This window comes from Thunnus albacares, chromosome 7 (genome assembly GCF_914725855.1).
Source record: "Thunnus albacares chromosome 7, fThuAlb1.1, whole genome shotgun sequence".
In the NCBI taxonomy this organism is placed as follows: domain Eukaryota; kingdom Metazoa; phylum Chordata; class Actinopteri; order Scombriformes; family Scombridae; genus Thunnus; species Thunnus albacares.
In genome coordinates, this window is record NC_058112.1 from 15693156 (window position 1) to 15716142 (window position 22987).

Below are 22987 nucleotides of genomic sequence, written 5' to 3' on the forward strand. Positions count from 1 at the left end.
TCTTATTGAGGAGGAGACAGGAAACTCCCCTTTTATTCAATACCTTAAAAAATGCTCAGTGGCATCTCTGCAGATGATGTTAAGAGTTTGAATGCATTCAAGAAGAAGCATCTACTTAGCAGGTCAAACATATGTATTATAACAGTTAATTATTTTTCAAAAAATATTTTTGTATTAATACATCTTCATTGAATATATCTGTTTAGACTGCTTAGTTTGGGATAGCTTCTACTGCTTTTACCATAAGAATGTCACTATGATTTTAAAATTAAGTCTAATAGATATATTTTTATTACTATTTTCATTATATATTTTTCTGATCCAGTGCAGTCTAATCCAAGAACACAAAATCCAGAAAGCTAAAGCCCAAATCTGTGATGGTAGCAAAATGAAAAAAAATGTAAAGCTGCTGCATAGAAATTTCATAGCAGAATCCTAATCTGAGTATAAAAATATTGCATTTAAATTGCTCTGCCCCCACCCCCCCCCCAAATATCGCTTTGATCCTTCAGTGTGTCCTCATCCCTCATCAAGCCTTGTGTGCTCTCACAGTCACCTTGTCGATCTTTTGCTGTGATTTATTACAGCAGCAATTCTACATTTTATGTCTTTTTGTTCAGATTTATTCAGTCTGTAGTTTTAGCTTTTTCAAAAGCTGAACTACACAAGCTCATAAAAATAACAGAATTTACCTTTCAGTGACAAACTATTCTCAGTTAAGTTCTCTCATGGTGCCATAAATTTGTCCATACAGCCCCAGATTGCAAATCATGTAGATAGTGAGTTCAGTCAGGAAGTCTGTAGTGATGATCTGTAAAATACAGAACAAGTATGCAAATGCTGACACCACAGAGCAGTGTATGTGCACGTGTATGCAAATGGACAGGCACTTTTTTTTTAACACGTGTATGCTTATGCACACACACACACACTTCAGTTATTGTCTGTATTCTGTGTGGAGTCAGCAGATAGATTAGCATAGCCAACTAATCCATCTTATTAGAAAGAGAGAGAGAGTATAAACCACAGGTTGGAGGACATGTCTTTGGAATTAAAGTTTAGCTGAGTCAGTAATATCGACTGGCAGTTCAGGAGGAGTCCTGCTGTTTAGCCCTGTAAAGAAAATCCACATGAAGAGTCCTACAGTGACATATTCTAAGGTGTGAGAGTGTGTGGGTGTTGTTTGTTTGTTCGAAGCAGAATGATGGCCACTATCTGTACTTCTCATCAGAAGTCAGTCGAGTGTGTTGAGCCATCTCTCTCTCTCTCTCTGGAGGACAGATCCATATCAAATCATAATAGATGGCGGTGCAATTTTAACAATGAATCAAAGCTGAAGCAGGTCTCACAGTGGAGCAGAGACATATCACATTTGACAGGGGCCGCATTGGATGACAGTAGGTCACATACAATCACACACACACAAATATATGAACGCATGGGAGGGTTACTGCATTTCACTCTGAAAGTCAAGTCTATTTCACAGCGTCATGGCTGCTCTTACTCACTATATTCCCCTGTAAAAGTTGTTCATACAAGTAATCTGTAGTTGAATCATTTTGTTCACATAAACTCTGTCCCTGACATGACTTGACATTCACTGCGGTGGCGTGTCACATCTAAAAAAATGTGGCCACACACACACACACACTCACACGCACACACACAGAGAAGCTTAACTGGCAGAGCTGTAAAGCATCCCTCTTACTGGGCATGACTAATCACATACCTGCCTTTACACCAGGACATCCCTCTTTTTCTTTCTCCCTCCCTTCATCTCTCTCTCACCATCACTCCCCAACTCTCCAGTACAGTTGGAAGGTGTAAATTACAAATCCCTTTTTTTAATTTGAATATTTTTTCTCAGTTCAGTTCAAAGATTCTGTTACACTGACTACATAGTTCTTTTGTTTTTCAGCTAAGCAGTCATCGTTTTTCTAATGCACATCAATATACAGCTCAATAAGCAATCACATCACCGCTCATAACGCCATCATGTTACTGCACTCCAGACTATCGTCAGCCTCAGATTCTAAGTAAATTCAGTTTGTTGCTGGTTCAGTTCAGCACAAAATTAGGCCTATACAAGCATTAGAAGACACTTTGCCTACAGCATGCACTAGATGCTGCATACAGTCATGTTTAGCTCATTATACACTTTTATGGACAGTGTGGGCACTACCATGTTTATTTGTTCTGCCTATAAAAGCAGTGCTTAAAGGGGAAATATCGTGCTTTTTGTGATTTTCTTTTATACTGCTTTGATGTCAGATGTCTATGTTAAACATGGTCAAAGGTCCAAAACTTTAGGTGAAAGTATATAGAAATGCTCTCAAAAGTCAAAAAGCCCAGACTCCAGCCTGCTCCCAATGCTTCATTTGCAATGTTACGTGTACTTCCTCCTCATGATGACGTCAGATTGTTCACGCATGCCCACAAATGGGTGTCCATTCCATAGTCTTTGTTGCTAAGGTTGTTCCATAGGTTGTTTGCGTTGTCCATTCACAGTAGAGTAAAGAAGGAGAAAAATAAATGAAATCCTACTACTACTGTCCTATGCAATCAAATGAGAATTGCTCACCTAGCACATAACCCAAAAAAGTTTTTAGTTTCTGGGATTGCTTCCAATGATTACTTCCATGGGTGTGGCCCACTGAATATGCACAGTAGTGTTTTTCCTGCTGGCCCCGCCTGTGAGTTCACACTCAGCCCATAAATTTTACATTGGGATGACATCACGGATTTTAAAATAGCTTTTCTAGGCTCAAGGAAAGTTTTACAAATATAAAACCTTAATCAAAACCCTGAATCAAAAATGCATAATAGAAAGAGTAATACTTCACCATATTTGCAATTCAGGGTGTCCTGTCAACAGTTTTACAGACGTCTCTTTTATGATGGCAGTCTATGGGGAAAAGGCCACAGGGGATTTTTTTCACTGTAATACTGCAAGTGGCCACTGGGGAAATTGGCAGCAAGGCTTAGTGGTGGCGCCATATCCAGGTCTTATTATGCATCCATGTTTTGAGAGGCCTCCTGAGCAGCCGGAAGTCGGCCATGATGTAGCTTCTGGAAGCTAACCAATCAGAACAGAGTGGGCTCATCAGGAGGGGGGCCTTAAAGAGACAGGAGCTAAACTGGCCTGTTTCAGACAGAAGCTGAACTGAAGGGCTGCATAAAGGACCAGTATATGTTAAATAAGGAGTTTTTTTTAACTGTAAATAATTTATTTACAAGTGGACAGTATATAATTTATGGAAAATGAGGGAAGAGAGATGTGACATGACATTCAACAAAGGTCCTTGGCCGGAATCAAATTGGACATATGAATGCGGTATATGGTATGAATTACTACAACCACCACAATGCCCACTTTCACCACCATTTAGTAAGATTTTAAACAGGAGGTGACATACTGTATATCATATGGTTTAACTGACAACGGTGCCATCACTCATCAATGAATGAAGCTCCAATGTGAAAAGCTAGTGATTCGATCAGTGACAATGATGATTCAGTTAAGCTTGAGGATTCCCCACTTAAGAAACATTTGTTCCAGTGCAGAACGCCTCGACTTAGTGTTTGAGTGCATCCCTGCTCGTCTTGACCTTGACTCAAAGACGTGTTGTGATGAGCTGTCACAGTGTTTGAAGAACTTGTACAGTAGTTGCTTGTTGTTGACTGAATTTGACTGAATTATTCAAGGCTTCTTCCATTTTGACAGAGCTGAGGTATTTATAGGCGTTGGTCTCTGCCTCTGACACTTACACGGCAACAACACACTCTCTGAAGTCTCTTCAGCAAACCAACCAATTCTGAGGGAGAGGAGGAGGAGAAATAAAGATAGCAGAGAAGCCGTGATGTGAAATATATGCCGGAGTTGTTTGCTGGAGGCTGAAATGAAATGGGACATTAAGGCCAGAGACACTGACACAAGATTTTCAGTGCTACTCACCCAGGAAGTCTTATTTCACTCACACACAAAGGAAACTGGGAGTACTTCAACAGGAATATGGTATTAAGGAATTTTGAATAGCCATCTGCACAAATGGTTGTTTCAGGGGGGCTTTTAACCATCTCCAAGCAAGGATGAGAGGGAGGCCTGGCCCAGCTCTACTCAGCTGAGAGACGGACCAGTGGCAGGGTGGAAGGCCAACCTCTGCATCCAAGTCTTACAAAGGGAGTTGCAAAGATAGAGTTTGGTTGAAAAGAATGGACTGTTGTCCAGTCATGGTGTCAGATCTGCCTGTGCTGTGTAGCAGGATAGACGGAGTGGTAACGGTTGTGAAGGCGGAGCATCCAAATTCCACATGTCATGACCTTTACTGGGGTAAGTCACTCCTTGTCCACAACTCTGCACTGTCAGACGTCAGTACACTGAGTGGTATAGAGGGCAAACTGACGGCTCACTTGTAATCATCCTGCGTGTAATGTTAAAATTATATCTTGGTAAATGTATCTTGTATCTTGCAATATGACTCAGCATAAGGGAGAATATAGTAAAGGACTAAAGAGTAGTGTCTACCTGCAAGTGAACAAACATTGCCACACCAAGAGGAGGGTGTGCACTACTACAAATTTAAAAGACCGTGATTGAAAGCTTGATTCAGTGCAAAAAGAAAACCCTGCATCCAATTGTAGGGGGGTATATGATACCTTGTCAAATATTTAACAACAAAGAACATATTAAAGCTTGATGTCTACTTAGATAATAATCAAATGTCTTATCATTTGTCCACATTCGCCTTTGTTCTTTCTACGCTTTGCCTCCTCTTCATCTCTGCCCCACCCTGTCACAGATTTTTTGTTTTATTCTTTATCATTTTTATACTTGTCTCTGTACTGGATATTTCATGATTATCAAATAAATCCCATTACTCAAGTGACCCTCTATTGCTCTGAATGACACCCGGAACAGAGGGCAGATCTAGCATTTCAACTTGTAGAACATTGTCCAGCTGTCACGCTTGATAGCTTTGATGAACTCTTTTCTTTTAGGACTGGGATTACTAGGTCTCACCTCCTACTCTATTTTATTAAAAGCCTGTGTTCCTAACGGACCGCCGATACTTGCAGTGTCATTGTCTCAGTCTCTACTTTGATCAAAGCACCTTGTTAAACTGTGACGGCTCATGCTAAAAGGAGGGCATTGAATTTATATCCAGAAACAATCTCTACCCTTCCTCACTCCCTGTCTGTTTCTCCTCACTGATTTGCTTCCACAGAGGTAGAAAGTGAGTCCTGGTGTATGTCAGATTCACCACAATGGAAATCAAATCAGCTAACTGGCTGATTGAGACTGTCCTCACCAGAAAAATGGCAGCACTGGCCATAAAACAACTTATTTAGCATTGACTAGTATGTCAGTGTCCCACTACAAAACGTCTGTCTAACTTTAATACCAGTGACTCCAGTTTGCTTCCTGTCTTGGTTTTAACAATGACAATCTTTCCTCAACCATACCTAACTAATTTTAGTCACCTGAACATAACCAAATCCGCACCATGATGGCAGACTCTTTGTTTTTCCTCCTCATCTTTGCCTTTTTTTTTATCCTGACACCCCCTCTGTTTGGTTGATCTTGCTACCCCACGTTCTCCTTATTATGTCCATGTACACAGAAAACGTCCCATTGCACATCATACCCATATCAAAGGTATGTGCTCATAGAATTAGGTTTTGTCACCTTTGATGTTGAATTATCCTGCAGCTGTGCATGGTTTATGATAATTCCCTAAATGTACAGGACAGACAAAGATTAAACTGAGCCTGCTTTTAGTCTTTCTTTTGTACTGACTTTTTCCCATTGGTCTCCCCTCCATCATCCTGTCCTATTGTGAGTGTGACTAATTTTAACTAGGACTGAAAAAAGTCTTTTTTAAAGTCTTATTCAAGAAACGTTTTGTACCCTGAGTGGAAAATCAGGAATAGACACAGGAAAATGACATCTCTCTGTCCTCTGTGCTGTTTGCAAGTGGGTTAGGCTGGTATCCTGCGTGGTCCAGCGACTCCCTGTCGGACCTGTGGAATGACAGGCACATTGTGTGACAGCACAAAAGCAAAACAATGAGAGGATGATTCTGTCTTTATTTTTCCACTGCCTCGGGCAACTACTTTCAGACTGTCTGGTCTCTCAAGAAGTTGTTACACCAGAGAGTCCAGCATAGTTCTCATTAGTGTAAACCGTGTTTTAGTATTCCAGAGATTACTACGCCCCCTTGCTTAGTCTTCTATCCACCTGGTTTAGGAGGTTAACGTGCACAACATGAATGAGGAGGCAGAAGGAGAAGGAGAGAAGGGAAAAAAAGGGATGAGTGGGGGTGTGGAAGGAAAGAATTAAAAAGTCAATGAGGCTCACTTGATAAGTGTGTGTGTTTGTGTGAGTGTGTGTGCATGTTTGTCTGCAGCTCTTATCAGTGGTAAAACAGCATAGGTTAATTCTCATTCAGCAGGGTTCAGAGACTGTGTGTGTGTGTGTGCCTGTGTGCGTGAGTGTGTGTGTTTGTGTGTGATGGTTTGTGCTTCAGTGCATCTGTGTATATGTGATGAGGCTCTTACGTCCTTCAGACAAGGACAGTGAAGGTGTTACAGTCTGTCCACTGTGGATAAAGACTACAGCAGAACTACAGATGTAGCACGTTTAAAATGTAGTAGAAAGAGCTGCAATGTTACAGCATGACATATAGTTATATAGTTCAATGTGCTAAATATGCTTTGGTCTCGGCTATAACAGACTGCGTTCACAGTTATCACCAGCGGGAACAGACAAACACCTTATTCTCACATCTTTATGGCTGAGTTATCACTCTTAACACATTGAACCAAAACCTTTCAATCAATACCACATTAAGTCTGTAGATCAAGCAGACACGGAGCATTTATCTCTGGAAATTATAGTGAAAAATTAAGACTAAAGTTTTGTGCAAAATTACATTTTTAAAATAAGATTTATGTGGTGCTGAGAAGAAAAATATGGCCTTGTGTTAGGGCTAGGAAGTGGTTTTTCAGTCACCTGTTACCACGGTTAGCAAAATAAAAGGAGACCTTATGAATGTTTATATTCATTATTGAAGAAGCTATAATAAGTCTTACTAAAAAAATATTTTTAAAGAATCTGTAGTAGTAGTCATTGCAGGGGTTAGTTGCACTTCTTAGCACCGCACTTCCCAGAAATCAATCAATCAATCAAATTGTATGATTATGTTGTTTTGATTTCATGAAGTTAGAGTTTCTGTGGGTTGTTGTGTCTGATAGCAGAACTATGAGTTATGCATTAAGAAGTAGAGAGCAGGTTTGGCTGAGGCTGTGAATCAATGCTTGCATTGTTTTAAGATGACGTCATTGTGCATATAAACTCTAGTTTCATACGGCGTGATTAGTATAGTTCTAGCAGGTAAAGTTCATCAACAATACGAGGCAGCAAAACCTCACATCTTACTGATTTGTAGCGCAGGAGATTGATTATGTTGAACTGCACCTCTGACCAGTGAAACGTTCACTTTAAAGGAGCATTCAGCTGAAGCACAGAATATTGTTCCTCCTGCAATGCTGTACCAGACAGAAATTCACAACACCTTTATTATAATCATGAATGTGTGAACCTTTTCTGCAAATCTCCAACACTGTCATTTCTAAAAGTGCAACTGCGTTAACCATCAGAGAAAAAAAATGGGCTACCAACACTGAAAGATGGATTTACATTTATTTAGTTATTTGTGACATAACCAGTCTAATTTACTGGCCATTGCCAACTATTCTACATAGCCTAACCTATGCTAAAAATAACTCTGGTGCCTTTACCCCATTGTAATCTAGCTTGTTTAGGTGGTGAAATGCTGCCAGTCATTGCAGATGATCTCAATGAATTCTGATACTGCTAGAAGCATTTTGCACCATAGAACGAGTTGTTTCCTTCCTCTGTCTCTATGTGTTGACCTTATATTTGGATCTCTAGGTTTGTTTATCGTAAGTAAAAGTGAACTTACTTAAGTGAAGTATGAAGTGTGTCAGTGTAAATGGACTCAAACTGAAGGACAACAATGGATCTTTTTTATATTTGTTGGTCTGGACCAACAGAACAGAGCTGCAGGTGTGAACATTGCCTGCTGTAAATGCTTTTGACCAACAGGTGCCCCTAATGCATTCCTGAAGCCTTGAATGCCCAACAAAAGTGTCTGGAAAGCCTCAATGCTTCCATCAAGGGCCCTTTTTTCCTTCTTTGCCTGTTTATCCATGGTAGCTACCACGGTATCTTGGATGCATATCTTGTATCTTAAGTATTTATCTACATCAAACAACAAACTGCTCAAAATAAAACTTTCACTTTCCCCAAATGTTAATGTTCATGTGCTACACATTGTTTTTCTAAGGACTCTGATACCACCATCTGTCACCAGATGCAGCATCTTCAGCGTAATGAAAATGCCACTCTCTCCAGATCTCTCTTATTAAACCACATTTTGAGGCCACCTCCTAATGTGCACTCACAGGCAATCATCACTCATACAGTACTGTTCGCAGAGGGAAATGACTTCCCTCCCTCTTGTCCTCTCTTTCTTTTTCTCCCTTATTGTTTTGCTGTTATACTTTGCTATTTCTTTATTTTTTTACATATCTTGCTAATGTTCAGTATTTGCCTTTTTCACTATTTATTTCTTGGTGAGCTGTTTTAGTGTTTTGTCTGTATGTGTGTGATATGAGGAAGAGGAGGAACTGGATGTTTCTTATGGACACCAAAGTGTCCAAACATCAACAACAGGTCTTATAGTAAGCCATCGAATTGGCTTTTTTGATATGACACCCGAAATATTTAGTAATCCTTTATAGTAATATGCTTTGTTTTAACATGAGTGTAATTATAATGTAAATAGTTTGTTGAGTAACATTCAGTGAGATCACAATTGTTTTTCATTCATTCTCTGGAATCTAATCTTTCACTCTGACAGCCCAGATGTTGTTTATCCCAGTCTGGTGCCACATCATGGCCTCCTTTACTCGAGAGGCAACCTACACTTTAAACATTTTACATTAAAAAAATTCCACAACAAAGCAATAAACCCTCCTATCTAAGTTTCATCTAATTAAGCATTAAAGGAAAGATGTTACATTTAACTAAACAACAGCCTTTACTCACAGTGGACACCATTTGCGTGTGTGTGTGTGTGTGTGTGTGTGTGTGTGTGTGTGTGTGTGTGTGTGAGAGAGAGAGATAGATGGAAGTGGAGTGGAGGTTATCTGTGCTATCAGGGCCCTGCCTTTAGATGCTCCTGGGCTGTACAAAATAGATGACAGTTGTGATGAATGAGCTGCATTTCACACTCTTAGGCTGAAACACACACACACACACACACTGTACAAATCCATATACATAGACCCACTCAGACACACGAAATGCAATCAGTGTGCACATTCACACTCATCCTTTCCCAAAACTATCCAGCTTTTAGCTGATTTTTGTTTTCTTTTGTTCTTTTCTCATTTTTTGAAGTGAGGACTTTTTGATGTGCGTGAGGATGGATGAGCATGTGAGTGAGGGATGTAAAAAGCAGACTCTAAATGTGCAGGAAAAAACAGGTGCTGACTCATCTACAACTCCCTCTCCAAATATCACCTCTTTTTTCAGCACTACTTCCCTCTGACAACCAGTGCTAACAAAATGTCACGTCTTTCCTCCCAGGACTGAACATTGAGTAGCCTTCTAAGCCGAACAAAACACCAACCAGCTCTCCTCTCACTTCTCTTTACTTCCTCTGATAACCCTCCTATAACCCACAAAAGTACCCACTCAACTTCTTTCCTAGTTACAAATTTCATCCTTTGATATTCATACACTATTCATCAGTATATATTTTTCATTTCTTTCTGCATATTTTGTCATTAATTGTTGTAATTTACCTGTTAATGTACCCACCGCCCCTCAACCTGTCATGTCTACTTCTATTTTAGTTTGTGATTTTCAACATTTCATGTCTACGTACAGTTTTTCTTAGTCAGATGTCAGAACAAATTAAAAACAATTGACTGAGCTTCCTTTTGGCATCAGAGAAAGCTAAAGAAACACGACGACAACAACACCACTTATCCACTGCTTACAGTGTTGCCATAACATCATTACCTCTGCAGTCGGCAGTTTGCCAACACACCTACAAACCTACTCCAGGGACGTGGGTGCCAAAAGAAAGATGCCCTCTGAGCAGGTGTTCTCTTCTACATCCACTTGAGCTGGGCATTTATCTCCACAGGGATAAATGTTGAGGATTTCTCACTTGAACTGAAAAAGATAACAAACATGTTTATCTTTACAAGTCCAAGAAATTTGTCATTCGTTCTGACTTACATTTCCCACCCTGAGAGAACAGACATGAACGTGTTGCATTCATCTGTGTGTTATCGGTGTTGGTGGAGCAGTAACTGATGGAGAAAACAAGAAAGACAGGTAGAGGGAAAGTACACACGTCCCTTACTTCAGTCCTGATGCTGCTGGAGAAACTGTGGTCTATTTTTTTTCTAGCTGAATTTCTCCTTGTATTGTTGAGCGTTACAGGAAAATTGTGACTCTAGGAAGAATCTCATGCTTTCTTCTCCTGATGGACTGACATCAAAACTTGATGTTTGATATTGATCTTCAATAGCAAAAAGCTGTCAAAGTTGTTTGTGGCGGTGCTGCAAATATCTTGACATGTCTGTCTGTGGCTGATAATCCATGGAAATAACAAAAATACAAAATGTAACAACAAAATAGTTTCAGGCAGGGTAATTACATCACCAAAAGTTGTTTTTAACCATGGAAAATGTTTTTTGGAGACTTTTCAATTCAGCTATGCCGCAAGTCAAACACATATCATCACAGCCAGTGACCAGGAGGTGACTCACTGACCAAACTGACTTCAGGCTTTGCTCTGGCCTCATTATCAAAAAGTCAGAGTGTGGTCTGTGTATTAGGTTCTGTACTGTACAATATTTTCATTAAAACAGCCTCCCTCCTGTGAGTGGGGTATGTTTAGTGAGGGAAGGAGTAAGCTACGCATCTGAAATCTGAAATCACGTTGAAACAAATGGAAGTGTAAGATTGAGAGTCACACAGCGCTCTTGGAGAGTGAAAGAAAGGAGCAGCGCTGGACAAGATTATAATAGAAAGGCAGATAAAAAAGATGAGATGACTGATGAGGGTGGAGAGCGGTGGATGATGTGTCAAAGTTAAGCATGAAATTGAGAATTTGGAGTGGACAGCTAAATCTTTTTTTTTTTTTTTTTGAACATATTTTTGCCTTTCTATTGTGTCACCAAATGGACGCAGTTATCAGAACTTCAAGTTGTTCTCAGCTGACAGTCTGTCACTATCACACACAATCAGATGGACAGACTAAAGGGGATCTGAGGGTGCCAGCCACTTCAAGTCTGCTCACTTTGATCTCTCTCCCTCTGTCTCTTTACATGTCTCTTTCTGTCTCATACACACGTATACAGGATATCTCTAACAGCTTGTATTGCATTTATTAGATAGCATACAGTAAAAAAGTGACAGGAAACACAGGCTGGGAAGCAGGAGGTCATGCGAGCAAGGTTTACAAGCCAGCCTCGTGGCTACATGCTATGCATCTCACATCACCACCAGGGTGCCCCTTTACTCTCACAGCTTCGCCCAGTTAAGTTTCTGTGAGGGCTGAAAGGATCTTGGGGTGTGCAGTCAGCAGATTGCTGTTTAGTGAAGGTGCAGTGTGTATTATGAGGCTGGGGAGAGGGCATCGATCTCTATCAGCACTCCCATAGGATAAATCCACCCACATAGTGACAGGAACCACACACACTATATTAATTGAACTCAAAGCTGTATTTAGTATGCTTTAATAGATACACTTCAAAGGCAGAATTATGTAATTATTTTACTGTTTTGAAAACAAAAAATTATCATGGAACAATTATACTCTGGTACGTTACGATAAATGAAGCATATTAATGATAATTACTTCTCTGTGGTAGCTTAATTCCTCTCTGTGCTAACTGAATTTAATTTTAACAGACATTTTTATACTAACATGCTAAGAGCTGAGGAGGAAACAGCTGTGACATTTGGGGATTTATAGAAAGTCGCTAGTAGAACTGAAACTGATCCAAAAACGTAAACTGTGTCCTTCCTATTTCATATTTAAGCAGTGTGTTCCTGAAAAATGTCTAGATTCAGCTCATTTACTCAGTTCTGTGACAAAATGCTGAAAGAACACCATACATCGGCAAATGTGGATGACCTTGTTTTCAAGACACTGTGGGGGTAATTTCAAGATGACTTTAGATCACCTTTCTGTCAGTGTAAGGCCTTAAGTAAGTGTAAGTGTTTTAATTCATCCATAGTTTATACTGTATATCTTCTCTTGTGTCTTTAAATTATTCTATATAATGCCAAAATCAGATGTACTCATACATGAAAAATTGCCAATAGAGTAATTGATTTTTAGATTTATATATGCTATTTCAACCTAGTGTGAAAACATTCATTCATCCTTAAGCTTTGTAGGTAATGGGTCTGTCCATATGAATTAAAAGACATGTAATCTATGTTGCAGAAACTCGGGAGGACCGCACTAAAAGACTGTTCAGACACTACACTGTGGGATCCTACGACAACTTCACCTCATACAGGTATAACCTCGATTTCCCGGCAAATTTGCCACTGCACAGTGTTGGCCATGTTTATCAGAGTATACTGTGCTGCACGAAGTATATGAGTCATATCACTCGTGCACAGAGTCAACAGTTTCCTTATCTCAACAAGAGTAATGAAGTGCATGTGAGAAGGTGTTTGAGTGCTGTGGAGCTGCTGCCATCTAAAGGCATCAAGCTGCCAGTGCACTCAGTTCAAATTGTGAAATGCACATGAAATTGTATTGCATAACACTTTATCTGTATTTTGGCCTCTGTGTGCGTGTGTGTGTGTGTGTGTGTGTGTGTGTGTGTGTGTGTGTGTGTGTGTGTGTGTGTGTGTGTGTATGCTCATCCGTGGGTGTATGTGCACTATGCATACACCTGCATAGTATATACTTGCATGTGTGTGATGACCTGCATGGTTTTGTGCCTTACATTTATTGATTTGCCACCAGGATATGGTTAATCAAGCTGTCAATAGTTTGTTGTTGTTTTTGTTGTTGTTGTTGTTTGTTTTGTTTTTGTTGTTGTTCTTTATGCTCAGTTCAAGTCTTTCTTTTGTTTTTGCTGGCCTCTCTCAAGCTGATATTTATTGTGCAAAGAATGAGAGTGCTCCCTCTCCTCTAAATCAGATCTGTTAGCTGAGAGTGGAGTAGCAAGCTATGTTTGGTTTTGTTATGATGCAAATTCGCGCTTTAATGCCAGAGTGTGTTCGTTATAGACATAGCTAGTCTGAGTGAGCACCCACTTTCTCAGCCTTTTATGAAATGTCAGGTTTTAGTTGGATTAAATGTCACTTCTGTTACCAGAGCTCCAGGGCTGTAGAATTACCATTACTACAGGCACTAGCCTGTGATAGTCTACAATGTCCAAATAAAATACCAGTCTGCCAAATGTTGCACATGAATCCCAGATGAGTTAAGTTAAATAATGTCTTAGATGGAAATACTAACTGCAGTCTAAGGAATAATTGAATCACAAAAGGACAGGTTTATTTGAGGAAACATTTACAATTTTCAATTGCGACTCTTACATCATAGTTTTTACTTTGTTGAGCTATGTGGGCGTCCACAGATTCTGAACAGGGAAAATGAGCATATTGCAATAATGCGGCATTTTGGGGCATAGTGCAGAGATGAAAGCATAGTGGATGAAAGGGTTCAGACTGAAACAAAGCATCTTACTGATGCTTAACCAGTGGGTTTTCTGTGCAAAATAATTGGTTCAAAAGTGGATAGATAGTTTTTTATGAAACCAAACCTTTGACCTCCCTCCTGCAGAAAGGTTTGTTACGGATCTCCTGGCTCCACCAACAGGAGCTCTGTGTTCCCTTGGTAAGTCTGAGAGAGTGGAGTGTAACTAAGCTAATGGAGACTGCAGCCACCCACTGAGTTGCAGCCTGAACACTAGCCCTCTACATCTGCCTGAGCTGTGAGGTAGGAAGACTGACAAAGCTGAAAATCATAAAATACTACAAAACTCTTGGCTGTAGTGAAGGTGTTCAGGCTGTAAACTGGCAGCAGTCCCCTAAGTGAAAGTGTGTTGTGACAAGATTGGAAGATACAGGTAACGCCACAGGTGCTTTGTCATTTGTGTACACCAAGTTTAGTTTAAAAAATAATGGGTTTATGCTGCCACATCTACATCTAAGGTGCAACATATTCAGACCACCTGTATAATTTTATTTACATCTCTTTTGTATTAGGTATGTTTTAGTTTTCTTCCCTCCTTTCTTTTACATCCTTAACCATCTTCATTTTAGAAATTCATAAGAACTCATACTTACTTGAATATTCCCTGAATGGGTGGTCTGAATATTTTCTGCACACACAACCAGCCGTCAATCTGTCCGATCAGCAGATGCTGATGCTCGCTTTTTGCTGCTTAAGACTGCTTTGCTAACTCGCCTTTGGTTTTGGCTCACAGGCTTTGGACAAAAATGTGTGGCTTGAAAAAGATACATTAAAGTGTGTGCAGAGCAGCACAGGTTAACACCATCTAACAGCCTCTAACACTCAACACACAGGAAAATCAGGCAGTGATGAACTGCTCACTTACTTTTTTTCCTCCTATTCCCTCTGTCATTAGTCAGGGGATAATATTGCATCTGAGCCATCTCTGTCAGTTTCTTTAGCAGAAGCCCTCGACACCCTCCTCAGCTGCAGTCTCATCTGAAGGATCAGCAGGAAGATTGATTCACTCTTAGGTTTTATCCCAAAGATACTTCAATCACAAGGACTCTCTTGCCTGCTCACACTCTCACTCTTATTCTCTCTGTCTCTCTACCTTGTGTGTGTGTGTGTGTGTGTGTGTCTGTGTGTCTCTCGCTCTCTCTCAACATACTATTACAACCTCTGGGAATCCTGATCCTGCTTACTTGCTTGCTTGGCTTTTAACTTGATTGGTTAACAGGAAAGGAAGTACAGGTGTGTGTGTCTGTGTGTGTGTGAGTGTGTGTGTGTGTGTGTGTGTGTGTCCCTCCATCTCCTCCCACTTCCCTAACACCCCGACTCCCCCTATTCGACCAACCCTTTTTACTCTCCTGCCCTCCCTTCTCGCCCCGCTTGCCCCTCTCGCTTCGTGTGTGTGAGGATGGTGTTGGATTCATACCTGCTCTCCCTCTGCTCTCTCCTTCATAGTGACTATATCATAGAGGAGAAGAATGCTGTTTTACAGAAGAAAGAAAATGAGGGGTTTGGCTTTGTCCTGCGGGGAGCCAAAGGTGAGATAACATACAGAGACACACACAAACACACACCGTTGCCAACACGTCCACATTCACTACTTACCTGTTTTTGCAACGTTTGTGAGTTTTGCGGTGAGAAATACTGTAGTTTGTTGATCTGAGTCACAGAGTACGGCTCAGTCTGTATTGTTACTGTGTGAGTCAACAGCACGACCAGCTTTGGTCAACACTCAGCTTGTATACTCAGATGCTCTCAGGGATCTATGTATGTGTGTGTGTGTGTGTGTGTATATACGTGTAAGTGTGTATTTTTGGGAGCGTGTGTAGCCCCTTTGGTGGCGTCATCCTTGGCTGAGCTGTCAGCTATCTGTCCCATCTGTTCCCCACACATGGCGTTCAGTTTTAGTGGAGACACACTCCTCTCTCCCCTCCTCCCCTTATTTCTCTCGTCTTTGCTCTGTCTGTCCTTGTTTTTCTTCCTCTCTGCTCTCCTCCACCTCCTTCATATCCTTCCTGTCCTCCATCATTATCCTCACAAAATGTTTTACCCGATCGCTTTCATGCCTTTCCACATTTTAACTGAAATTGCCTCTCTACTCATCTCCATCACCACAAATTCATTTTACTCTTACACGTGCCAGCTCCCTGCTCGGGCTGGTTACTATGGCAACCCTTCTCAGGCACCTTGCCGGGAGTCTGAGTATGCTTTACTGCTCCATCACTCACTACCATGGATCTTGGCTCACCCCGCTCTCTTTTACTCACTCTGTCTTTTACTCCCCAGTACTCTTAAACACGCACGCACACACACACACACACACACACACACTGCAGTTCACTTAGTGGTCCTCTGAGAACTCTCATGTGTCAGTGATTTAGTTGGATTCGCTCCAAGATTAAATGGAGTTTGTGGTAGCACACTCACTTAACAAAGTGTGCCTGTGAATGTGTGTGTGTGTCTTTTTTGTGAAGACATGCTGCATGCAGTTGTGCAAGTGCTAGCATATGATCGTATGCAGCTATATCTATCAATAATGTGGTTTAGCTGCAGCATGCACCAGCAGAACATCTGCTTACAGTGTTCCTGTCCACTACGCTCAGACATCTTTAGTACACGAATGGAACTAAACACAGTGCAAATCTATTCATTAAATATTTTTTGTAACGCTAGAAGCGCAGGTTTAAAAAATTCATTATTCCCTCTAAGGAAATTAAAATGGAGCAGGCAGAATTTTCCAAAAAGACTTTGGTGCATGTAATACATTTTCTGTGATCTTGTTGTGGTCATTTGCGATCTCATTTACTAGAGAAGCAAAAATGAATCCAAAGCAAACTATAGATTTTACTTAACTGTTCTGGACGGGTATTCTCGGTGTGTTTCTTCTTAGCTGAGACACCCATTGAGGAGTTCACCCCCACCCCAGCGTTCCCTGCCCTGCAGTACCTGGAGTCTGTGGACGTGGAGGGAGTGGCCTGGAGGGCTGGCCTGCGGACAGGAGACTTCCTCATTGAGGTAAGTAAGGACAGCTCTTCACTTGCTTCTTCATCTGTCTTTATGTCATTGATGAACCGAATAGTGACGACCTTGAACAAAGAACAAAAGCAAACAATGACACATTCTGAACAGTCCTATGGTGCATTTGTGGATATGGCATGTATTTCTTCCTATGTCTACAAAGAGGATTTGTAGAAATATATCATCCTGGCTTTGTGTGTGCATGTTTTCTCCTAGGTAAACGGGGTGAATGTAGTGAAGGTGGGCCATAAGCAGGTGGTGTCTTTGATCCGGCAAGGAGGCAACAGGCTACTGATGAAGGTGGTGTCCGTCACACGCAAACCTGAGTCTGAGGAAGTCGTTCGCAAGAAAGGTAAGGACCAGAAAGATGGGAGGGTGGGTTGTGAAAAAAGTACTTGCTAATTTCATATCTTTCTATCATTGCAATTATATAAGTATTAACTACTATAAAAATAGATAGTTTTCTACTTGTTAGAGTGATGGCTTGAAGTAAATTGTGATGTATTTTAACATGGCGCAGGTAATTTCCCTCAGTTATTGGATTATGAATTTTGGGATTGTAATGTGATGGAGACGTGTAGTGAAGATAAGTGATATGTATATCTTGAGAAGATATGTGTGTTTCCGTTGTCAAGGTGATTTTTGTACCACATTTCCCTGCTGTAAATTCATGTGGTTTCCATGTCAACCACAGCTCGCCATTACTCAGCTCCCACACAGTCCTGGCACTATGACCTCAGGATTGTGTACACTGCAAAGGGTGTGTGTGTGTGTGTGTGTGTGTGTGTGTGTGTGTGTGTGTGTGTGTGTGTGTTAGTGTGTGTGCGCGCGTGTGTGTGTGCGTGTGTGTGTGTGTGTGTGTGTGTGTGTGTGCGCGCGCGTGTGTGTGTGTGCGGTAGATTGGTCACCTCCTTTGCAATTATTGAGATACAGAGACAGTGATAAATGGGTTTGACCTAGTTTCATTGGGACAGTACTGTATCACTGTATCAACTGAATCCTGCTAGTCGGGGCCTTGTAGTCTCTCTGTCTCTCGCTCACCTCTGGTGTCTTTGTGTTTCCTTATGCTTGTCTCCTTTAAATAAACCCAGTCTCTTGATTAGACAATTTCCATCATTATTCTAGATATTTTAAGTTGTATTTGTCCTTGATTTTGTTAATGTTGGTCTGAAAATGTTATATAATCTGAGAAAAAAAAATCTTAATTCAAGGTCCTCTCATTAGCTTTTTTCTGAGCTCTCAGCATCATCTCACATTGATGGAGTTTTGCTCAGTTGTTATAATTTAAATTAACATAATTGGATTGTTTACTTGCTTTGAACATATTTAGCATTTGCGTAGTGTAACACCATTATGATAGATATTTGGGAAACATATGAAAATATGTATGCATAATGGCTTTTATTTGGAGTAGGTTTTACCTTTAATAAGTAGTTCATATCCATTTCAGTTTGTCTTGTTGCCTCCTTTGAAGCTTACTTAACTCTGCTTGCGTTTAAGCTGGTGATATCAAAGACATATGAGTAGCTGGTAGAGGGAATAAGGTTGGTAGTTTGGTCTAGGGCGATTATTTTATTACCGATTAATCTGACGATTATTTTCTTGATTAATCGAATAGTTGTTTGGTACATAAAATGTCAGAAAATGGTGAAAAATGTTTTTCCCAGAGCCCAAAGTGACATCCTCAAATGTCTTGTTTGTCCACAACAGTCCATGACTCAAAGATATTCAATTTATTGTCATAGAAGACTAAAGAAACCAGCAAATATTCATATTTGACAAGCTGGAATCAGAGAATGTAGACGTTTTTTTCTTTAAAAAATGACAAAAATATCAAGATAGTTGGCAATTAATTTAATAGATGGCGACTAACTGATTAATCGTTGCAGCTCTGGGTTGGTCATTTATTGTGAATTGCAGAAAAGATGGGCAGACAGATTCAAGTGAAGACACACAAACTGTGCAAACAGCTGTAGACAAGATGGAGTGTGTCTGGTGTTTCAGAGCCGAGGGAGACCGGGATTCTTCACTCCTGTTTCAAACTTCTCCTAAATGTCTTTTTTAAATCCTGAGCTGTGTTGAACACCTTCTCCCGCCGCACTGCTCGTCCTTTGGGACTTACTCTGCATATTGTGCCGCACCTTTACACAAATGCACAGACACACGCACACACAGACACACACACGCACACAGTCTTGCAAGCAAACACACATACATAAAACACACATTCTCTGCACCATGCGAGGCCTCACTACTGCCACCGTTGCCATGGTGACTACACTGCATGTTTGAATTAAGCATTACATTACAGCAAAAGCATCTCTCTCTCCCTCTGACTCTGTCTCTGTTCCTCTCTCTTTCTGCATCCTCCTCCATCTCCTCTGCTCCCCGCTACTGTACCAGAATGTGCAGACTGGTGAGGAAATGAAGATGTTTGATATGGACTGTACCCAGGATGGCGTATGTACACTAGATCTGCAGCTGCTGATGACAGCAGGATAGTTAGGCTCTAGTAAGGCACTGGGGCATCTGTGGGATTTTGAGATCTATTGCTCTACCGTGGTGCATTGAATGTTAGCTGGTTGATCACATAGAGTCAGCGCTGATCAAGTCGGACTGTGGGGTATTGTTAGGAAACTTGATTTGTCATAGCATGTAGAGATTGCTGCTGTGTGCGGCTTTATGATCGCCATCCGACTGCATGGCATTACATTGTAAATGCAAACCTGACATGTTTAGATACATGTCAGCATTATTTTGTAATTTGGTTAATTACAGTGTTTATTGTAATTTAAAGCCTTTTATTAAAACCTGTGATTCTGTAGTGTGCATTTGGAGCTAACGTTTGGTAGATGTGTTTTGCAGCTTTGAGTGGGATGATAACAGCCCAGTTGCCTTGTGTGTATAGTAGGATTTGGAGGCTCCCATTAGTTTTGGGGTATAAATTCTGCAGCATATCATTCTCCTTAACTGCTGAATTTACTGTCATCTCTTCGTCTGTGAGCCCACATGTCATTATGTCCTCCTTCAGGGAGTTTTCTCTGTGTATCTGCATGTGGTCCCGTATGTGGGAGGATATGCATGTGTGTTTAAGCTGGTGTGTCTGTGCGTTTCTGTCTGATGCACACCTGCTAAATTCCAGACAGGCAGCATATTAAAAGTAAGATGGACGACTTTCTCCCTCTCCTTGCCACGCTCATTTTACTCATTCTGCCTATTGTGGCAGGCAAATTCTGTTGTTCTGTGTGTAATGGGAGGATTCAGAAAACTAGGGATGTTATAGAGAGGACTGAGCTGTACATTTACTGCCTCTGGGCTCCTCAACAGAGAGGAATTCTTGCAGCACAAAGACTAAAAAACTGAAAGTCTTGGAGACAATCTGAAAAATATACTGGCCATCGGACCAACAGAAACATGAAGAAATTGGGCTCCAACCATAGCCTGAACAAGGTCCTGGCTAAGTGCGAGGCGTCCAGTTCGTCTGAATTTGACCAGATCAAAGCAGCAAAGACGGGATGGGCTCGACGTCTGGGGGATGCCAGGAGGGCACTGAGCCGCAAAGCTAAAGGATTTTCATCCCCCTCAACTTCATCCTCAACACCATGCCTTTTTTCCACAGCTCCCCCGCCACCCAAGAGAGCTCCCAGCACCACCCTTACTCTGCGATCTAAGTCCATGACCGCTGAGCTGGAGGAACTGGGTAAGTGCCAGAGAGCTGGCCTGCAAATTCCACACTCTCCTCCTCCTCCTTTTCTGTAATATTTCTGCTCTCCCTTTATCATTAAAACTTGGCATGTCTCCTAACTTTTAGAATAGTCACTTTTGTTGGCTTGTTCTTGTCATTTTCCGTCCTCTGCTGACGCTATCTTTTTCCCACCAAGCTTCTGCTCGGAGGAGAAGAGGAGGTGAGTCTGAGGCAAGAAATTGACACCTCTCTGTATTTCATAAAGAGGATTTATCACTGCTGTGTCAGTTTAAGCAATGTTGATTAGAGTAGTAGAGCAGAACACTTGGAACATGTGGACTCTCTCTTTCTCCACTTTTCTCTTTTTTTCCCTATGTCTGTCTCTCTTAACTCTTAACACACTCCCCATTGGCCATCAAGGAAACAATGAACTTGCATTGAAATAGTGCTGTGATTTTTTAACATACCTTACAGCATGTCATCACTCTGTAGTGTCAGCTACATTTTGGACATGCCTTTTTAATCAGTTTATTCGCTACTGCGTTAGCAATTTCAGAAATGATGATACAACGTTTCCCTGGTCTTATGTCTCAGTATTTAGTTCTGGCTCATTTCCTCCTCAACAGAGAGACTAGATGAGATGTTGGCATCCCAGGAGTCTATGTTGCGTTCTCAACCCTCGGAGGCAGATTACAGAGCAGCCACTGTCAAACAACGGCCTACCAGCAGGAGAATAACACCAGCAGAAATCAGCGTGAGTGCACCTACACACAGCGCACTGGCAGACAGCATATGCCACCACGCTCCACTATGCTGGCATACATACAAACTCAATCTGACACATCATGTATTAAAAAACACCTGGACACACACAACACACACATCTATTGTTTGTATGTACTGCCTGGCGCTACAAAGCCCTGTTTTTGGTATTCTGTACTCAATTTGGAATTTTATGGAATCTTTAAAGACATTTAAAACTGTCTTTGATAACGCACTAAAATCTCTGTGTTTTGTTTTGCTGCAGTCACTGTTTGAGAGACAAGGGATGACTCTACATGGTGGTCTTCACCCAGGCATGGAGAGAGGTCATATACCACTACCTAAGGGGATGTCCAGGACCAAATCTTTTGGTAAAACAATCACCCATCCTGTAAATTTTCAAATAAGGTGAATGATAGTGTATCTTATGTACAGTATGCTCATAGGTAATTTTGTAACATGTGGATAATATAAGATAAGGAAGCTTTCATCCTTTTTTATAAATTGGATCACTGTACCAACAAAGAAAAGCATTTAGATGTTAGCGGTACAACAAACAGAAAGTACTGAGGCTGAAGTTGCATCCTCATCAGTCACACTTAAAGTTTGCGTTCCCACTGTCAAACCTTGACAGAGTAACCAGTGCTGACCATTTATATTGTTACAAATCCGTATGTGCAATGCATTACATGTTCTGAATGTGCATATGTGCTTATTGGATATTCACAGAAACTGATTTGCAGAGCAGTTGAAGTATAGAGCCTGTTTCAAAAGTAGATATACACATACATTATTAATACTCACTGTATCATTAAATGTTTTTTCCTGTTTTCATCTCAGTAAATGCATGTTGAATTAATTGTTAAATGAGTCAAAATAGTTAGAATTACATGTTTTATTTTAAAAAAATGTATAGATAGGTTTGAAACAACTGATATGTTAATAACTGTCTGAGTTAACAGATTTAAAGATAAAAGAATTACAGTTAATTTCTTATGAAGCAGCTGTGGACCTGCTAGGCTGGTTTAAAAGTTTCCTGAGCCTAATCCCCATCACCAGATGATCTGTGCTCTTCCCTCCCTCGTCAGGTGCCACTGAGGAGGATCGGCTGTCTGCCCTGGCAGGTGAGCACCGATTCCCCCGCAGTTCCTCTATGACAGACAGCCTCCGAGACCACTCCCAGCCCCATCCCATCCCTCCACCTCCACAAACAGCACCCCCTCCTCCCCCCTATTACCTAGACACTGGTCCTCCCCCAGCTTTCTGCCCCCCTCCTCCCCCATCCAGGACCCAGAGTCAGGGCCATGAGCCTGGAGGACGCTCCAGCTTCAAGCCCTCCTCATTGGACCTGCCTTATGAGGCCACTCAGCGGCAGGCCTCACACATTGAGAGACAGAAAAAAGCCCGCTCCATGATCATCCTCCAGGACTCTTCCCATCTACCTGTAGAACCAACAGAAATTCCCCGTCCTTCTGCTGCTACACCCCCTGAGCGAATCAAAAGGAAGGGTCGGGTTATTGACAACCCCTATGCCAATGTGGGGCAATTTAGCATTGGACTGTACACACCCACCAAGCCCCAGAGGAAAAAAAGTCCCCTGGTGAAACAACTACAGGTAGGTTATACGTTAATGATGACCTGATAGTTTTACCCGAGTGCCAAAGGCCCTCTGTTCTTGACATATTTGGCTGATTTTTTT

At 41.2% G+C, this 22987-nt stretch overlaps 1 protein-coding gene across 4 annotated transcripts in view; it reads left to right on the plus strand.

Annotated features, from left to right (window-relative positions):
- Window positions 1-22987, plus strand: part of shank3a (SH3 and multiple ankyrin repeat domains 3a) — a 174092-nt gene that overhangs the window by 139228 nt on the left and 11877 nt on the right. For 3 of the 4 annotated variants that reach the window (XR_006404143.1, XM_044356278.1, XM_044356276.1), the window contains exons 15-23: window positions 12561-12636; window positions 15279-15361; window positions 16714-16838; window positions 17058-17193; window positions 20461-20541; window positions 20723-20746; window positions 21153-21280; window positions 21554-21659; window positions 22377-22903. Coding sequence is in view for 3 of the 4 variants with exons in the window: in XM_044356278.1 (XP_044212213.1) it covers window positions 12561-12636; window positions 15279-15361; window positions 16714-16838; window positions 17058-17193; window positions 20461-20541; window positions 20723-20746; window positions 21153-21280; window positions 21554-21659; window positions 22377-22903 (1286 nt within the window). In the remaining variant the exon portion in view is untranslated. The remainder of the gene's footprint in view (window positions 1-12560; window positions 12637-15278; window positions 15362-16713; window positions 16839-17057; window positions 17194-20460; window positions 20542-20722; window positions 20747-21152; window positions 21281-21553; window positions 21660-22376; window positions 22904-22987) is intronic. The other variant, XM_044356277.1, reaches the window with a different exon arrangement.